This window comes from Cyprinodon variegatus, unplaced genomic scaffold, assembly GCF_000732505.1.
Source record: "Cyprinodon variegatus isolate N-32 unplaced genomic scaffold, C_variegatus-1.0 Scaffold0, whole genome shotgun sequence".
Classification (NCBI taxonomy): Eukaryota; Metazoa; Chordata; class Actinopteri; order Cyprinodontiformes; family Cyprinodontidae; genus Cyprinodon; species Cyprinodon variegatus.
Window position 1 is genome coordinate 407,324 of NW_015150453.1, and position 19,874 is coordinate 427,197.

Here is a 19,874-nt window from a genome sequence, read left to right on the forward strand (position 1 = left end):
TATGTATTTTCTTTTTTTTTTCTTGGTTTTTATTAAAGATTATAATATTATTCTATTTCTTGCTTTGTATTTTTTTCCTCTACTAAAATTAAAAGCTTAAAATTAATGGATCTCCATTTTTTTTATTATCTGTCTTTTGTTCTTTTTCTTTCAAAGCTTCTCTGTTTCAATCAGCCTGTAACCCAGAAAAAATATTCAACTTATTTTGTGTCGTTAAATCAATAAGAAAGATACTGAAGTTAACCACATTTGGAGGGACAGAGAAAAGAGTTTAACCTGAAACAAATATTTCTGGTTTTTAAAATGTCAATTCAGAACTGATGTTACAGTTCTGAAAAAGAAGCAGGATGGGAAACAAGATCTAACAAAAAGCCTTGAAAAACAGATGAAAAAAAATATTTGTTTTGAGAGAAAAAATCTAAGAAATCTGGGATGACATAAAACTAAATTAAACAAATACAGAATTCAATTATTATAATTTATTTGACCAATACTGCATAATATTATGCTATAAAATATATACTGAAGTCTGTGGGAATACCTTACATATCTTTATTCTGTAAAATATCTGTAAAATAATACATATTTGTCTCCAGATCTGACAGTTTTCTTTCCAAAAAGAAAACGTCCATTCTAGAGGGTAACGTCAATTTAGCACTTTGAGATTTGAAGTCAAATGTAAAGTAAATGTATAAATAAAATTCATTATTATTATTATTATTAAATGTCAAGCAAAGTTTGAGCAAAATTTAAAACATGTCAAAGAAACAAATAGAAAATGGGAAATGGCCACGTTTCCATCCGTAATACAAAAAGTATTGTCATAAATTTAGGTCACGCTTTGTTTTAATAAACTAGAAGTAGAGGTAGTTAGTTAGCTTAGTAACTAACAGATTATTAATGGAGCGAGATTCTAAGGAAAAATGGTGAATGAAGTATTCAACAGTAGTATTTGAGTGAAAGTATTGATACTCGTAATCAAATCTTACTCAACTACAAGTAAACGTTACTCAATAAAACATCTACTCAAGTTAAAGTATTAGAGTACTCACTTTTGAAAATACTTGCGTATTATAAAGTTCATGCATTTAAAGGTACATACGTTTTAAAAAATGCATATAAATGTTCTAATTTAATTGCATTTCTGTCTAACTTTCAAAGTGATTTTAAAGAACCTTGTAACTTTCAGAAACCACCTGAGAACTTCAGCTGGAAAGAACTTCAGCATAAAAATGCCACAGTAATGTGTAATGGCAGCTATTTTGATTATGTTTAAAAACAGTCCAAAAAGAAAACAGGAATGTCTTGATTCGCCTCACATTTTCACTATGGAATAGAGGTTTAAGGTTAATTTAATCTAATCTAATCTTTTACCACAAAGAAACTAAAACTCTAATTAGAGACTCATTCTACTGAATAACTTGGCCACATGGCAACAACTAATGCCTTCATAAAATTATAAACTACAAATATTATCTACCTTGAGTTTCTCATATTTGTAGAATGTAATGAAAAAAGTCTAAATCTCAAAAAAAAAAAAAAAAATAAGGGCAGCTATTTGGATTATTATATAATCAAAATAATAAAAATAAACATTATACGGAATTTTTTTAGTTTTATAACTAAAACTGTTAGCTGTGTGAAATGTAACGTCGTATCATCTTGAAAAGCTTTTTTTTTTGTATATGGTGAACAACAGGTTGGGGCAGCACCGAGTCTAACCACAAAGAAATTAATTGTCTGGATGAAACGAATTAGTTTGATGGATTTTATTTTTTTTTTATACTAACAAGCCATAATGAAATTGAACATAAATGAAATAAAACTAATTGGTCTATTTTCTTAAATGTAAGGAGTAGAAGTCAAAAGCTACCTAAAAAAATAATTACTCCAGTAAAGTATAGATAGAAATATTTCTACAAAATTTCTACAAAGTATTTGTACTTTGTTACTTTACATCTCAGGTCTCAGAACATGAGTAATCAAATCTTCGATGTAAAAGACTCCCACTGATCCTGGTCCAGACCAAAGAACAAGACCAAAACCCACTTCTTTAGACGCTCCAGCCTGTTTCCAAACAATTTCCTCCGCTCTTTAGTGAACGCAGCACTGAAATCCACCCTGATCCGCTTTCTGTTGCTTAGCATCAGTGATGCAACACGCTGCGGATCTCCTTCAGCCTGCGTGACGCATTCTCTGACACCGTTCCAAAATTAGAAAAAAAAATGCAATAACAAATGCACTTATTTTGAGGAAAAATTACTTATCTAGATTTTGATTTTTTTCAGTGCATAGGTAACACCCTCTATCCTGCAAACCAAAAATCCACAGAAATCTGTCATCCAAAGACACCGATGGATTCAGTGGGATACATTCATGTTGCTGCATAAATCTCTGTTCTCTAAATGTTCTTTTTTCTTTTTAATTTCTCTTTTAAACTCCTCCAGATCTCCTTCAGCCTGCGTGACGCATTCTCTGATACCGTTCCAAAATTAGAAATAAAATGAGAATTTATACTGCATGAGTCGCTCTTGATACTGATTGGGCCGCTGTAATGCCAGCACAAAATAGAGGTGCTGCATGAATGACTCCTGGAGTTATTTCCCTCAGTCTCCAGGTCTGTGCTCTGGTCATTTCTCTCCTGTGACAATTTTTTATTTTATTTTTTTAAGTGATAAACATAAGTCATGGGTCTGCAACCGTTCATATCCAAGAGTCATTTTGACCCACGGGTCAAACAGGTAAAAGTTGTTTGATGCCGCAAAGAATGACTTCTTCAGAAAACAACCTGTTTTATTATTTTTTTCATTATCTCGTTTAAGAAATTAGTTGCCATCTTAAACAAACAACAATTTACACTGCAAAAACGATCTAGAAAGAAGTGAGAAATGCTTAAAATAAGTGTATTAAGCCTTCATTTTAGTAGGTAAATCAGATGATTTGCCAATGGAATCGGTATTTTTACTCTTCAAATAAGAAAATTAGATATTATTCACTTGAAATAATAATAATGCAATTACTTTTTCTTATTTTAGACGTAAATTGTCTTGTTCCATCGGAAAAGTGTCTCACTTACCTCCTCAATTCAAGAAAAATGCACTTATTTTAAGAAAAAATTACTTATTGAGATTTCATTTTTTGCAGAGTATGTATTTTTAGCTTTTAAAATAGTATAAAAACACAGAAATTCCAAGCTAATTAAAAGAAAAATGGGCTCTAAAAACATATTTCTGGTTCTTTTAAAAGTTCTTCTTATCCATCTTATAAATCCCACTAAAGCTTTTAAGACCGGTATTTATCTTATAGTGTTAGGTTTCTGTTTCTGTTATGTTTTTCTTTTGCTCCTTGATTGCTAGTGTTTAGTTTTCTTTTCACCATGTTTCTTTATCCTAGTTATTTGATTATTATTTTGTTGTTGTTTTCTTATTAGTTCCTGTCTTCCAGCTTTTCATTTGTTATCCTCTGCTGCCCTCTTGTGTCCTCTTTCTCTTGCTCTGTTTTCTGTTTTGCTCTCACCTGTTTTCAATTCCCTCATTAGCCTCTCCCTGTCTCTGTCCCCTTTAAAAGCCCTCCCTCTTCAGTTCTTGTTTGCTGGATCCTCGTCTTACTACTCGTCAACCTCTGATCATCTTCTGTCTGCCTTCCTCATCTCTTCCTAGTTATTAGATTTTTGGTTTTTCCCTGATGTCTCCAGGATTCTGGTTCTTGAGCTTTTTGTTGGATTTTTGACTCCTGCCTCAGTACCTGAGATCCTAATTAAACCACTTTATTCATCTCAACCTACTTGTCTCTGCATTTGGGTCCTCAAACCAACACCGCATTCTGACATATAGTACATTATTTAGCTCTTTATATAAATTTTAGCCACTATTGAGAGCTGCTGTAGAGGGTCCAAAGAGCCACATGTGGCTCTGGAGTCGCAGGTTGCGAACCTCTGACCTAAGTGATAACTTGCATAAAGTCCAAGTAACCTATATAAGTAATCTGAGTTCCAGAAAGTAATACTGAATTACATGAATGTAATTGATGTTTTCCAACAAAATAACCTTTAAAGGAATAGTACACCCAAAACATGATTAGCCTTCATTTTCTACTCACCCCCATGCTGAACAACACTCTGGAGTACTTTTTTGATATCTCAAATGCATCTGGAGATCTGGGAGGCTTCTTGCTGTCTGCTGACATTCAAATAATGGAGGTCTATGGCGCCCGAGGCAGAAAGGTCCATAAAAGTCCACAAAAAACGTGTCAATATTCCTCCATACTGCTCGTCCAATGTATTCCAAGTGTCCTGAGTGGGTAGCATCCAGAATTTACTCGAAACGAAGTCATTTAGAATATTTTTAGAGCATAAACAGTAGTGTATAGGATTTCCTGAAAGCGCGCACATGCGCGTTCACGACGCTACGGAAGCCGGCAGACCAAACCAGCGCATTCAGCTCGGCAAAGAACTCATGCTCTTCCTCAACACTGAAGTCCTCAGACATTTTTCTTTCGTTGTTTCTTTCTTTGCACAGGTAAACAGCACATTTCTTCTTCTACGCTTGCATTATCGGCAGAGCAGACGCTGAATGCGCACTTTCATCTGGTTTGGTCTGCCGGCTTCCGTAGCGTCGTGAGCGCGCAGGCGCGCGCTTTCAGGAAATCCTATACACTACTGTTTATGCTCTAAAAACATTCTAAATGACTTCGTTTCGAGTAAATTCTGGATGCTACCCACTCAGGACACTTGGAATACATTGGACGAGCAGTATGGGGGAATATTGACACGTTTTTTGTGGACTTTTATGGACCTTTCTGTCTCGGGCGCCATAGACCTCCATTATTTGAATGTCAGCAGACAGCAAGAAGCCTCCCAGATCTCCAGATGCATTTGAGATATCAAAAAAGTACTCCAGAGTGTTGTTCAGCATGGGGGTTAGTAGAAAATGAAGGCTAATCATGTTTTGAGTGTACTATTCCTTTAAGATAATGACAACAACTGCTTGTGTAATTTAGTTTTTCGATTGTTATATAATTGTTATATAAAATAATCTTTATGCGTTTTTGAATGTCGGCTGTTTGGAGTATTTAAGCTGCAAAGCTTGATTTATGTAGCAGCCTCTGAAGGACCTCCACACCACAGGATTCTTGGTTTCAGATGGACACCGCCTCCTGAGTCGTGCACAAATTTTCATATCTGAAATGATTTGTTGACATTTTTCCCCTCAGGTCCTTCCGTAAACGCTGTGCAAATATTCTGTGACAGACCTCTTTGTATTTTCCAGTGAAGATGAATGGGAAAAGAAAGTGGGGCTGTCAGTGTGTCGGCCTGCTGCGGGTTTTACAGGGGGCTGCTTATGGACAGGGATGCACACAGAGAACAGTGGAGGTGGAGAAGAAGCAGCAATGATGGATGGAGAGAGAGAGATTGGCGGTTTGGGTTATTACCTGGCTACTCGGGGTGGGACAGGCGCAAGTCGGGGCTGCACTAGGATGGACTGACGCCTCCCCTAAGAGAAATCACCGTATCTCATCAACATAGGAGAGGAGAGGAAAGGAGAGGAAAGGAAGGCTAAAAGTAGGAGGGAGCCAAAATCAGGAGGGAAAGCTTGTGTGCAACACGAAAGGATTCAGAGTGGCGTTTAGGGTCGAAGGAAAAACAAATACAACAGCCACCAAAACATAACAAACACAATGCACAACACAAAGTGAAGAGAAAACAAGAACATCAATAAAGACAGAAAATCCTTCCTGAAGCACATTTACATACAGAAACGGAACAAGACAGCAAAAACACAAAACGGTTTTAGATACTTAATAGCCGGAAGGCATCACAACAGCATGCCATGCAGTTCAACATTAGCAGGAGTCATGCAATAAGAAAAACAAAAAAGGTGTTAAATTATCGTGCAACTCCAAAACCACATCTGGATGTGATAACGGCTGATTAACTGGCTTCACAGCTGAATCTGGAACATTCCCTGGTTCAGAAAGGAAAAAAATACAGCTTGAAGAAAGAACATGCTTATTTTAAACATGCACCAACTCTAGACAGAGAAAATTACAGGTAAAACATCTCAGAAAATATTTCACTTTATCTTTAAAACCACAAACAGAAAAACACATCAGGATTTTTATGAAGTCGTCAGAGAGAGCTGAAAAAAATATAATCTTGACTTAAGGAAATAAACCTTTGTTAAAAAAGAAAGAAAAAAAAATATATATATATACAATGTCAGTTAGCTTTAATTAATTAATAATATAATATAATTATAATGAAATACTTTATTTTTCTTTTCTAGAAGGTAACAATTGGTTTTGCTCTAATTTCAAGAATTAAATTTCCGTTTATTAAAGTAAATATAAGATTTAAAATAAAAATGAGACAGTTCTTTATTGTTTTACTACTGGGAAATAGGGCATTATTGGGATAATTTAATGGTTTTAGTAGCATAGCAAAACCATTTATATTGTCAGAAAAACACGCTGTTAAAGCAACACTATGAAACCAGAATTAGCTTAGCTTGAGATACATTAAATGATTTATTTTAGGTCAGTACACAGCACTTGGTGCATATTGATTCTCTGTGCAGGATGCTGTTCTCCCCTTAAACATTAGAGCAAGCTAAGCTAATAAAACAGACCAGAACCTTACCAGATTAGACACATTTTTAGTTCTCAGATGTAGGATTTAGCTTTGAATTAACTAGGAACTCCATGTTTTCTAAATTTGTCTGCTAGGAGATTCCAAAACGCAGAGGGAAACCAGTTCATTAAGCCACAGTGCAACGTTGTTAAACCTGGAAGTTCCAGATCAAGCGCCCCCTGGTGGATAACTTTCACAACGTTGCTTAAAAAAAAGCCAAACAGAACAAAGAAAAATTATTAATTGAATTCAAAATATTGATTTGGATGCAACTTTCTGTTTTTGCCACTAGAGGCCACTAGAGGCCATCACAAACAGATAGTTTAAGTAATCTTGTTTTATAAATATTGTGACTTCAAGAATACTTATATTTATCTTATTATCATACATTATTTAATCAAGTGAAAAATACCTTAGAAAGTATTTAACTGTGAAAATTTGAACTTATACCGAAGGTTATACTGGATTTTAAGAAACGGTTGAAGAAATTCCTGACAATACCTGAAGTTCTTTATCCAGGTCAATAACTATACTTCATAAAATTAGTTTTAACTTATCATAAAGAAGGAAAAACATTTTAAAAATTAAATAGATTCTCAGTGCTTTGGTTCCTTCTGATTTAAACAATTAACACTAATAAAAATACACACATTTTAAGTCATTGTATTTTTGCAGTAGACAGAGAGATGCCCTATACCCCTAATAATAGTCTTCAGTAATTCTTTATAATCAAGAATTCAGTGATACCAAGTTAAAAATACGATCTATAGTAAAAATAAAAGTTCATAGTTTGCAGAGAACCACTGCAGAAACTGTTCATCAAGCGGTTCAGAGAAATTCAGCTGAAATGCTCTAAAGCTGTATCTTTAAATGTGATTAAAACAAATTAAGCTTCTGTTAGCTCTTCCTACTTGCATGTTTAATTAGCTTTTTTTAAATTCTGCTGCTTTGAAGAAAAGCTGGGGGGGGGGAGGGGGGATCTCTGATGAGTATTTTCTTTGATTTTTTTTTATAGTCTTTAATTTAGCAATCTTTGAAAATATGACCTGATGAAAAATAGGTTGAGAAATAAAGACAACACAAAAAATCTGTGAATAAAAAGCGAGGGTGGAGCATGAGAGATATTAGAGACGGTCTCTGAATGCGTTAATATTCAAAATCTGTTTGGACGTGAACCGTTTCCACATTTTATGTATCTGCACCAATTGAAAAAAAAGAAGCTGATGTCCATTCTGATTTAATGGTAACATTCTTTCTTTATTTATTTGCATTTATTAATCAGAACTGAAGTTCTACCTCAGCAGAAATATTCCTGATATCTGATAAGTAGTATTTTTTAGTTTTAGCCCTAATTAGCACTGAAATGTTCAAAAGCTCCTCTTCGATATGAATATGTGTCTTTGCACGAATGGAAACAATGATTCTTGTTAACAGTATTGCTAATTTTCTGGGGCCTCTTAATAAATATATTTAGCATCTCAGTTAAAGGTAATAGAAATATATCTTTCATCCAAACAATTTTATAAAAATAATACATCCAGATAATGTCTAGATTGGAGCAGATAAAAGTATTAATTTTACTCAAAAGAAAATAGTTATTTCTTTATGAATTTTATGAATTTTGACGGGTCCAAAATGAATAAATACCTTTGTTTGAATGCTAACATTGACGGGAAATGGTTAACACTAATAGGATTAGTACATTATATGATTTTATTTATATTTTGTTTCGTATTATTTACAATAGTAATGCTCAGACAGAGATCAGCCGTTGCAACATCCTAATAGCTCCTTAACTTTTTAGTGACTGGCTGGATGTGCTCTCTTCATCCTCTGACATGGGAGCTGGCTCGAGGCTCGTCTGCCTGGCTGTGTGTTTCCTGGACGGGGCCGCCTTTTACAGCTGCCTTTTGTATCTCTGCTTCTGTCTCCTTTAACCCCAGTCGGCCTCAGCAGATGGCCGCTCACACTAAGCCTGGTTCTAATGGAGGTTTCTTCTTGTTTAAAGGGAGTTTTTCCTCTCCACTGTCGCTACAAGCATGCTTAGTGTGAGGGATTGCATTTGAGTCAATGAGTCGATGCAATCAACTGGTTTTCCTTAGACAGAAACTTTGAATCGATTTGACAGTATGATCTGGTGAACTCTAAAGTGCCTTGGGATGACATGTGTTGTGAATTGGTGCTGTATAAATAAACTGAATTGAAATGAATTAATAGAGCCGAGAAATTACCAAAGGTTAGTGTTAGCATTACCATTAGCATTGGCAGATCTGAGATCAGGGCTGGCAAATGCTATGAAATGTTTAACGGTACTGTACATAGGACTTTTAATTCAATTATATGTCAGCACAAGGTCGAAAGTATGAAGATAAGAATGTGTGGGACTATTCACATTTTGAGGAGAGTTATTTTAATTAAAACTCAAAAAGACAAAATTTTATGTTTCAATCCAAAGCAGAAAAGTTATCTCCTGGAAGTAGCGTAGGAACGCATTTCCGGCGCAGACAAGTGAGAAAACTTTCTCAGGAAATGAATTATTAACATTTAACACATCCTAACTTACAGTACGCTCACCAAATATTGGAGAGCGTACTGTCTTCTTTATGAAATAAATTTGAGGGCGCCCCGGGTGTTTATCTGGTTGCACAAATAAGCCAATTGTACGGATCGGGTTTTGACACGCCCCCTTTATGCTCATGTGATTTAAACCTTCTGTTCCTATTGGTGCAGATCCTCTAAAGTGAACATTGGCATCTTAACCAGAATTAAATATTTATATTTTCTGGACCCATCAGAAATAATTGAAACACTTATTTATATACCATTTTTATAAGTGACATATTTTTTTTTTCTGCATCCTGTAGCAGTTCTGTGAATGTAATAGTTATGGATAATTATATGATTTATTAAACTTAATGCACACCTCAAAAAGCAATAATATAATTAATATTTCAGACACCTGGACATTAATGTTGTATATTTTTTTAATCCTGGAACTGATTCCTTTTTCTATCCAAAATTAGTTTGATTTAATTAAATGACACAGATTTTAACAAGAATTAGTGATTATTCCTATTTTTCTCAGCCACATTACTGCTGGAATTGCATGAGTCTTGATGGACTTGCTATATTTACAGAATGACTCATGCTTTAAAGGAGCCTGCAGTTTGACAGAGTAAGAGGAGGGGAGGGCTGAGACCATGAGATTAAAATCCCTGCTGTGGCGAAGCTCCTGAAGACGCCGCCACCTCAGGACCGTTAGCACATAGCTGCATCATTTCATCTGAGAGGTTCTGACCCCAAACCCGTCAGACAGACAAAGCTGCAGATCAAAACCTCAGATATACTCGTGCTCACAGACTGAGGCTGACTTTCAACAGCTGGAGCTGAGGAATGTAAACAGAAACAGTCTTTCATCGTCCAAAGCTCCCCGATTTGCTTGCAGACGGATGACACTCAAACCCAAAAACATTAAAGGACGGGTCAGGGACAGGGCAAGCCGGTCAGGAGAGGGAGCGCAAACACGCAGCAGACAGGATCATAACAACAGCAAAGAAGGGTTGGAAGGAAGAGAACAAGAAAGCAGAAAGGGGGAAAAAAACAAGGGCTGACATACGGACTCGACGGGAGAAGAAGCAATCTCACAGACCTGATCAGCGAAAATCCTGGTTTTTGGCTCATAAATGGCTCCTCCCCTTATTTCATCCTCCACAGCCATGAGTCTTGGAAGCAGAGAGAGAGAGAGAGAGAGAGATGGGATTGGGGTGGAGGAGAAGGAGGGTAGGGGTGGGGGACAGAAAGAGACGGAGTATCATGAGTTTAAGCTTAACAAGATGTTGAGCAGGTGCATCTCCATCATCCGACTCAACACAACCCTTCTGAGAAAGTTCCTGGTTACCTGCGTCTTAGATCGGATTCCCAACACCTGATAAGCTTTGAATCTGCCAATAAGAGCAGAGCAGCAGCGACCCAATGAGGCCCTGCCAGTTTCCACTCATCCAGCCTTTTCTTCTCGCCCCCATGGGATTTATCAAAGCGTTTGTGTCCAATTTAAGGTGTTTACAAAGAGCAATCTCAGGCCAACTGTGGAAAATTAGTGCCTGGCTTCCGGCGAGGTGATTGGTTCAGTCCCAGATCCCAAATTATCCCTAGGGAATTGTCTCATTTTATGCAACAAAAACTGACCAAGTCACGGGTTTGAAAAATCCTTTGACTAATCATTTTCAAAGCCTCGTTTTACTGATATGGGCAAAAAGCGTTGCTGCAGTTTGCATGAGCCAGCGGGCCGTGAATGTTTCCCAGCCCCTGTGATTATCCGTGAGCCAGGGATTTACTCCGTCCAATGATATTTCTCACACATATCTTATCTCATAACTAACTGGCTGAACGGCTGCTGCTTGGTGATGAGCGCCCAGAAAACTAATAAATAAAGACAGATTTCATGGCTTTATCGTTCTCAGGGATTCATTTTAGTCTTAAAGCAGCAACCGTCTTCAATTTAGCTGAATACTGAGATGGGAATGTTACGTCTTTATAATAATGAATAACAAGGTCAGCTCTGAAAAATGAGACTAATTAGTTTCTAATGAATTAAATCAGGGTTTGAACACCACAATCAAGCCTTATTGAGTCACTTATGGTAGCATTTAATCACATTCATATTTAATTGAGAACACAGAGGACAGGTTTGACAATAAAGAATGAAGATCCACAGGGAAAGTTTCAAACAGAAGTGTTTGGATGTTTTATTCCATGAATAATGTACAGAGTTGAGATTTATTTTACAAAAAGAAGAGAATAGATAAACCATCAGCACAGACAGAAATATTTTGCACCGTCCCAGAAAACAATGGAATGGACCATGGTTGTACAGCGTTAAGATTCGACATGACTTCAAAAGGCAGACAATGGTTTGCGTGGGTGGTATGTCACAAAAGATAATCCACTTCAAGTAGTGTGCTTTTGAGGTCAAGTCGTACATTTAACCAAAAATAAAACAATGCATGTACCAAACATGAGATTATTATGTTTGAATATTGTGCTACAGAGGATAAAAAAAAAAAAAAAAAAAGGCAGGAGACAAAGTTGAAGATGTAGCGTCAATGAAAAGACAGACCTGGTTCAAAAAGCAGCTGCAGATACATGGGTTCTTAATGACCTCTGCAAAGATGTGCAATGAAAGCGTCAACTCTTTGATTGAAAACCCCGCCTCCCGTTAACAAGCCAGTGTGCAAACATCATAAAATCTGGTCAAAACAAGAAATGTTTGCAGCTATTTGACACAGATCTGTTACAAATTTTAATTATATAAAAAAACAACTAATAAATAAAATTGTGGCTCTTGCTATTAGCCATTATTCACTCTCACACACACACATCAAGCCAAAACTCACCACCATTAGGAATTTGCAAGATTAAAACATCAGATATGCTGCAGTACAATCTATACAGCCTATCAATATATATTCTTGCTACAAAATAGAGGCAGATATATGGACCCCCCCCCCCAAAAAAAACCAAAAAAAACAAATCTCATAAAAAAGAAAGGAAATACACTCACTGGCATTTGCACCTAAAAGGAATGCTTTCATTTGGACCTTGGAATATGGAGCACAACCAGCTACGGTTATGTGAATAATTCAGTTTACAAGGAGCTGGCATATGTTGGCGTGATATGGGCGAATTTTGTTCCTTTATTGTTGCAAGCAAAGAACATGTTTTGCGAATTTAAACAGAGAAAAGTTTTTTAAATGGAAATTTTGAAAAATAAAGCAGTACATAAAGAAAACATTAACAGCTTACATACTCAAAAAAATGTTTTAAAAGTAACTTTACTTTTACGTTTTTCTCAGATTTTATTTGACTTTTTTAGTATATATAATGATTTAATATTTTCTAATTTTATTTTTCAAATATCTCTTTTTCAGACTGAGTTTTAGGAATAACATTATTTTAAAATTGCATTTTCCCGATCACGATTTCTTCAGTTCTGGGAACGCAATTTCCTCTGGAATGAAGAGCGAAGAGAAAGGTTAGCTACACGATTTTATTGTGCTTGTGGTGAGGAGGTTGTGATCTGTCAAAACAAATTTTAAAATAATGCAATGCATCAAATGTAATCTGAAAAAGGGATTTTAGAAAAAAAAATTAAACATAAAAAGCCTGTAAATTAAAATTCAAAATATAAGGTTTTAAAAAAAATGTGAAAAAATAAAATCTTAGAAATCAGGAAAGCTACTTTCAATTTTTTTTTGGATTATTACATTTTCTAAAAGCATATATTTTTAAATTTCTGTTTAAAAAGTGTGTTTTTTTTTTTGCAAGCAACAATAATGGCACAAAGTTCACTCCATAGATTGGGTTGTAACCTCTTTTTTCCAGCCACACACATGTTGCAGCATATTCTCATTATCAGTTTGTATGAAATCGTACGAAAAGTTATGCACAGTATTTCGTACGTTTTTGACGTTTTTCCTCGAATAAACAGATCAGTGCGCATGCGCAACCAGACAGACGAAAAAAGCAGATCCGCGGAAGGACGTAAAACTGGGAAAAACAGTGCAATAATTACTTCTTCATGTCTCTAACTACGTTGCTTGCTGTTTTGTATCTTAGGGTTATGGTTAATTGTATGCTAAATTCTATGTTATTGAATGGTGCGTAAGATGCGCATGCACAAGGATATCTTGTCTCGAGGCAAGACCTAAAAATACAACGAAATACCACGAAAAAAACGTCGAAAACGTACAAAATTACGGTGCATAACTTTTCGTACGATTTCATACGAACTGATAATGAGAATACACTGCATGTTGGAGTTAGACAGTAGCCCCTTTGACAAGTTTGCAACATATACTTTGATCCATGCACAGGTGCTGGATTAATTTCAACATGCTATGCTAATAAGCTAAGCATTTTCACTGCATTCAGGAGATCTTAGCTTCTGCCTTCCGTTTTTTTTTTTCCTTTTAAACACACCAGCTAATTACCAACTGAACAAATTACCTTTTCAAATTAGAATAATCTTTATTCAGCACAATCAAGGACTTTGACTCCAGGTTGCAGTGCACACAACGCGCACATGCATAGTCATGGCCAATTAAAGATGATACTCATAGGATGCCTGAAAAAGCTAAGAAATGACGTCCAAATGAGCTTATTCCCTTTAGCTGCAGAACGTTTCTTGTCAATGAGTGTTTTTCTGTTTAAATGATAATAATAATAGTGCTATAATATAACTGCATACATTAAATGACACTACTGACTAACTTTCTCAATCCACTACTCTGATCACCAAGTCACTGGACGCCACCAATGACGGACTGCAGGTCAAAAGGTCATACCGAGCATTTACAGCAAAATCATTCACAGAAAAGAAGAATAAATAATCAGGTTTGCGTTCAGTAAATAATATTCATTCCAGGCTTTCATTTAAAAAGCAGAAAGAAAAAATAAGTCACCAACACTGTACAGATCAATGAAAGCAAATAAAGAAACACCTTTAAGGAACTTAAGTACACACTTTGCAGAACTAGCATTTTGTCAGAGTTGCGTCACGGTTGTCAATATTGCCTCTGTGGCATTTTGCACTTTACAGTACTCCAGGTCTTTATTCAGATATCATGGATGGCACCTGGTAGAAGAGTCTGGCAGGTAGTCACTGTTTCTTTTATGTACAGAAAATGCGAACAACATATCAGAAACCTGCATGTGCATTCGCACAAACAGCACTTCTTAGACACATTGTTGCTGTTATTGCGCTTCTCCGGCTAAAAACTTAGCTATTGCAAGGTTAAAATATTTCACTCTCATATTTTTACTATATATTCCTATATATTTATATACTGATAATACTATGGCTCTTGCATCACTGTAATTAATGATATGGATTATCTCAAAAATAGATTATTACTATACTATGTAGGTGCAATAAAGGTCATAGATATGATTCTCTTCCAACGATTTTCTCGACCTCTGTTTTAATTTAAAAACAAACAGCATGAGAAAGAAATTTAAACTATATTCAGGATTGTAATGCCACTAACCTTGTAGCCAACTAATAAGGTATTTTCCCGAAAAACAAAAAATATACATATTCATAATTACATATGCTACAAGTAAAGTGAGTTCAGCAGATTTAAACTAGCAGTCCTTTGAAATTAAAGGAATCATTTGGATTCTCAGTCTCTTTTCTTTGTGATGAGGGGTTCTACACAGAGGTAACTAGTAGTTCATACATACATTATATCACCGTGGGTTTTATTGATTATGAAGGTTCTAACTTATTAAGAAATAAGTCACACCTGAAAATGTTCAGTGCAGTTTACGTAAATACTACCTAAAAAATGATCATACAGCCATGTTGCTTACAATAGAAATCCTTTATCCCTTTTTTTTTCGGAATGGATGCTTATTTTGTTGGATTTGTTTAACGTGTCTTAATGTTTACACACTTTTTAAACTATACTGTAAATAGCCATGGATTTCTATTATAATCAGTAATTTTCTCACATAAGAGTTTTGATGGTCTGGTAAATTCAATAAGGCAAATAATGGTTGATTTTCATGCTTTAGACAGAAAATGAGTAGATTAAAAAAATTCACAGTGAAGTTTGTTCTATTATTTTTTGTCAAGCAAAGAACACATTCAGTAAAATCATATTTAAAAAGATGCAATCCTTAGCTGAAAATAAGAAAAATGAGAGCAACTTGCTGCTTTCTTTGACTTTATTTAAAAGCTTTATATTTCCATTGATTCAGATCTTTTTGGGCTTTTTTTTAATGTTTAAATGTATTTTTCAGTTTTATTAATGTAATTCTGTGTTTTCTTGGTCATTGGTTTCCTTTCCATTTTGTGTCATTCAAGTTGTTTTCTAGTTATATTTATGCAGTGTTGTATTTTTTGAGTTACTCTCTGCTGCCCCCTTGTGCCAGTCTCCTTTCCCCGAGCTCCCTTCTAGTTGCTTCCATCCACACCTGCTCCCTGTTAGCTGATTAGCCCATTCTTTGTTCTGTCTGCCATATCCTTTCCAGTTCCTTATTGCTGGATTCTCTTCATTACTTCATTCCTGCATGCTTCTCTCCTAGTTTTGGTTTCCTGTTAATTATTTCTGGATTTATGCTTCTGTTACCACCTACATCTAATTTAAATCTGCAATAAATCATCTCTGCCTCCTCATCTCTGCATTTGGGTCCTCAACTAACTACCACCAAACCTGACAGATATTATGTTTTTTTATTTTATTTTTTATTTTTTTTTTATTCTCTGTCATGGATTGAGTTTTACAAATTCCATCTTTTTTTGTCAAATTGTGTTTTCTAGATCACATTCCCTTCACTTCAAGCCCAATGCAACACCATCTTGAAGCGCAGATAATGTGGAATATACTTTGAAAAGAATACATTATGTTAAACTCAATCTGACAAAAGAAATAAATATATATATATATGTATGTATGTGTGTGTGTGTGTGTCAAAAAAATATGTGAAAAACAACAAATAATATCTAAAAAGAAAAGCTGTAAAATGTAAATATGAGAAAACAGCTAAATTACTATCAAAACCTTATTTGATCAAGAAGTTTTTCAAAGTTTCCTATCGGGATTTGTTCTTTTTTTCCCTAAATTTTCATTTAAAATATGAGGTCTTTCCTTTCAACAATAATGGAACAAAACTCACTCCATAATTATTCAAAGCACTCCATACCAAAGCAATGCCAGATAGGCAAGTAATTTTGTGGCCGTGGTTCGTTTTTCTGCTTTGATGAGGAATATTCCCTAATTTAAGTTTGTATTATCATAATTATTTTTGCCATCAAACTGAGGTTAGTACATAACCATAAGATAAGATAAAGGAGTTTGGGTTAATCATAATATACAGGGTTAATTAAGCGCCTGTCATTTATGAGGCTGAAAACGACATCAGAAATCCGCTTTATTCTGGCCCGTTAGCCTCCCGTTTTAGTTTGAACTTCCTTCTCATCTGTGCTGCTGTCAAATGAGAAGCGATCAGCTCTAAGTAAGGTATTAACTACTCATAACCTCTGCATAGAACCTTAGAGAAGAAAGGAAATCCAAACGATTCCTCCAGCATGTCGCTTTGGTTTAAGTAAGACTGCTGAGACCAGTTCTGGTCTTTTGACAGGTACTGGCATTGCTCTGAGCTTTAAGAATCACACACAGAGCATTAAGGCTTTACTTTAAAGAAACAAAAATCATGCAGACTTTTTTTTTTTTTTACTTCTGCAGGGAAAGACAAGATTTTTGCAAGCTGACCCAGGAGCAGTATCAGACCTGAGCTTGCATTTTTTACCTTTAATAATCTACTGTAAGGTATCAGCTGACCCATGAAGGTCAGCTGAGGGTAACACAGAACATAAGGCTATGCTTTCACTTGTTAAATCACCTAAATTCTGGAGTCCATTCAATCTGGCAGGAAGGCCTGAGATGAAGCACTCTGTCTGCATCGCCTTTATGTGCATTTAAACTCCGGTGATGCACAAGTCCTGCAATGCACTTTATCACACGGCCTGGCTCAGTGATCTGTGAGTAAAAAAACGGACTCGGAAGCTTCCAGATCTGCTACTTAATTCATCCCTGTGTGGTTAGATGGTCGAACTATGACACACAAGGTCCAAGTGTAAGCCTCGATAATCACTGATACCCCAGAGGGGGATAATCCGGGGCGATGCTGTGAGTGCTCTGCTAATGCACCATAGTTCCTCTAGGACTTTCAGCCCGAGTCTTTGCAATTAACATGCCGATATTCAAGTTTTCTCTGTGATGTTCTGTCCTCCTTATACTATGTGTACAAAAATGTGGAGCAGTATTAGTCCCCAAGTTTCTTCTGTGCAGAGAAACAGCAGCAGTCCTTCAGTGAAACAGGGTTTCGTTAAAAGTGGAAGAGCTAAAATCAAACCATGGTCTTCCAGAGTCCTGTGCATTTAAGTCCACAGCAATCATTTAAAAAGTGCAGTTTCTTTCCCCCCCACTGAGGTTATTAAATAGTCATTCCTTTCGTGCTTTAGTGGAAAGAAATCTGCTGGAAAACTATGATTCCAAAATCCAATAAAGGAGCACATGTTCTTAAAAAAAAAGGGCTGCTGGTGGGTGCAACAGCACGGGAGAGGAGGGTGGATGGTTTAAGGTTCTTTTACAAGCTCAGTTAGAGCGTTAGAGATGCTTTTCCCTTAACAGACGAGCAGGACTCCCTGTCTTCATTCCGAGTCTTCTTTCCTGGAGTGGATTAGAAGTGGCAATATTCTCTGTCACAGATATCCACCCTTCAGTTGCAGACCACAGACTATCACAAGATGTGAACAAACGTTTCTCTTTTAAACTAAACTTTTTGTTTCCCTCACCATAAATAAAACAGAGATCAAAGCTAATGTCTGGCCTCACATAAAATCTGAAAACGCAGCAACTATCTCGGTTTCCAGGCCGAAAGAATCGATTCTCCGCTTCTTACTCATGAACCGCTTAATTTGCTGCTGATCAATAGAAGCTAAGAACTGCTCTTGCAGGCGGTCCCATTGATATTTCACCAAAACAGCCAATAAATGAAGCCTCATCTGCAGATCTCTGCTGTTTGCTAACAAAAAACAAGCCACATTGTGAGAATTTGACAACAGGTTAGCTGTAGCTGCTGCTTAGAGGCTTTTTTGCCTGATTTGAAAGGCAGAAACAATCAGGGCAACATCCTCTGTGTACCTCTTAACAAGACGTAGAACTATACGCTCCATAAAATGGTTCATTTTCATAGGAATGTCTTTGAATTCCCTGCTGTTGCTTTTTGGTATGATTTATTCAAACTACAAACAACTTCTCACGCTATATTCTTGTCAAGATACTAAACCTGGTAGAAAGAGAAGTTCTTCCACTTAGATATGAATCTAAATATTCCCTTAAAGTCCTGCTTCAAGCTTTTAATAATAAAACTTCTAAGTAGAGGTAGACAGATACATCGGCCTGCTGATATTTTGGGCCAGTTTTTTTCCTCTTGTATCGGCATGGCCAGATACGCGTTATCATACACTAATTCATTAGTGCATTCAGCAGCCGTGCATTGAGATCACATGCATTAATCCCTTATTTGCTATCTGTTGTTTTCTTTGATTTGTTAATAATCTTTTTAGTTTAAATTTAGACTTGCGTAACATTAGTTTTCATCGCGAGGAAAAGATAAAAGCAAAACCCGCTTCAAGAAAAAGCCCCCCTCCCAAAAAAAGCAAAACCAAAAAAGCAAATATCAGGGAACTGGTTGAACTGATGTCAAAAAAAATCATTAGCTGCCTTAACAACTCTGTACCCATCCATCTCTACTTCTTAGATTTATTTTAATACATTTTAGGAGCTCGGTATTTTAAAAAAATGCCACTTTTATCACATGTCCAGGAAAAAACAATTTTCTCCGACATAAAATGATCCAAATGAAAAGACAACTGAGCCATCTCTTGCCCTTCATCCCAAAAACAGCTTCCAATTACCTGTTAATTATTCCTTTAATTTGGGAGTCTTTCTCCACCTGCTGTTGTCGTAGCCTCCTCTCGCTGTCCTCCAGACGGTTTTGGTACTGTAGAAGGATCTTATTGGTCTGGTGTTCCTGCAAAAGGAGCCTCCTCTCGTACTCTTCCAGCTTCCTGTGGGACATCACTAGTCGCTCCTTTAGCGAGTTGATCTCCTCTTCGTACTCTTTGACCTGAGTCAGGAACAGAAAAAAAGTTTCATTTAACACGTTTGAAGGCTAACAGGGCGACGTCCAGATGATATGGTTCAAAAGTAACGGGTCACAATGAATTCAGATATTCTACTGATTTCCACACATGTTTAAATGAAAGCAGACAGGAGGTGTACATTTGAGGAAATCCTCTGGTCTAAGGAAAAAACTATCCTTTCTCAGGCCTTAGAAATAAACTTATCAGGTCTTTGGTTTTAGGAAAATAACAGCTCTTTTAAAAAAGTTGCATAATCATGTTATTTGCCATTTCAATGTATAAACCAAAAACTCCATCTGATTACATACAATATTTTTATGACAAATTATGCCATTCTGATTATGACATTTTATGACAAATTATTCCATTCTGTTTATATTTTTGACTTTTAAGCTTTAGTTTTTTTCCTTGAATTGTTAGTAAATATAACATATGTTCTTATTAGCAATAAGAACATCATGTGACCAGGAAGATGTCAATGAGCATGTGTTGGGATCTGGAGGTTTGTCCACTTTTCTCCACCAGAGGGCGCAC

The 19,874-nt window shown here is 36.0% G+C and overlaps 1 protein-coding gene across 1 annotated transcript in view; it reads right to left on the reverse strand.

The window, feature by feature from the left end:
- The window catches only part of LOC107103499 (ras/Rap GTPase-activating protein SynGAP-like), a 345,104-nt gene that overhangs the window by 23,782 nt on the left and 301,448 nt on the right, over window positions 1-19,874 (reverse strand). The window contains exons 19-21 of the mRNA XM_015403604.1: window positions 19,113-19,324; window positions 10,278-10,350; window positions 5,431-5,492 (exon numbers count right to left, since the gene is read on the reverse strand). Of these exons, the coding sequence (XP_015259090.1) occupies window positions 5,431-5,492; window positions 10,278-10,350; window positions 19,113-19,324 (347 nt within the window). The remainder of the gene's footprint in view (window positions 1-5,430; window positions 5,493-10,277; window positions 10,351-19,112; window positions 19,325-19,874) is intronic.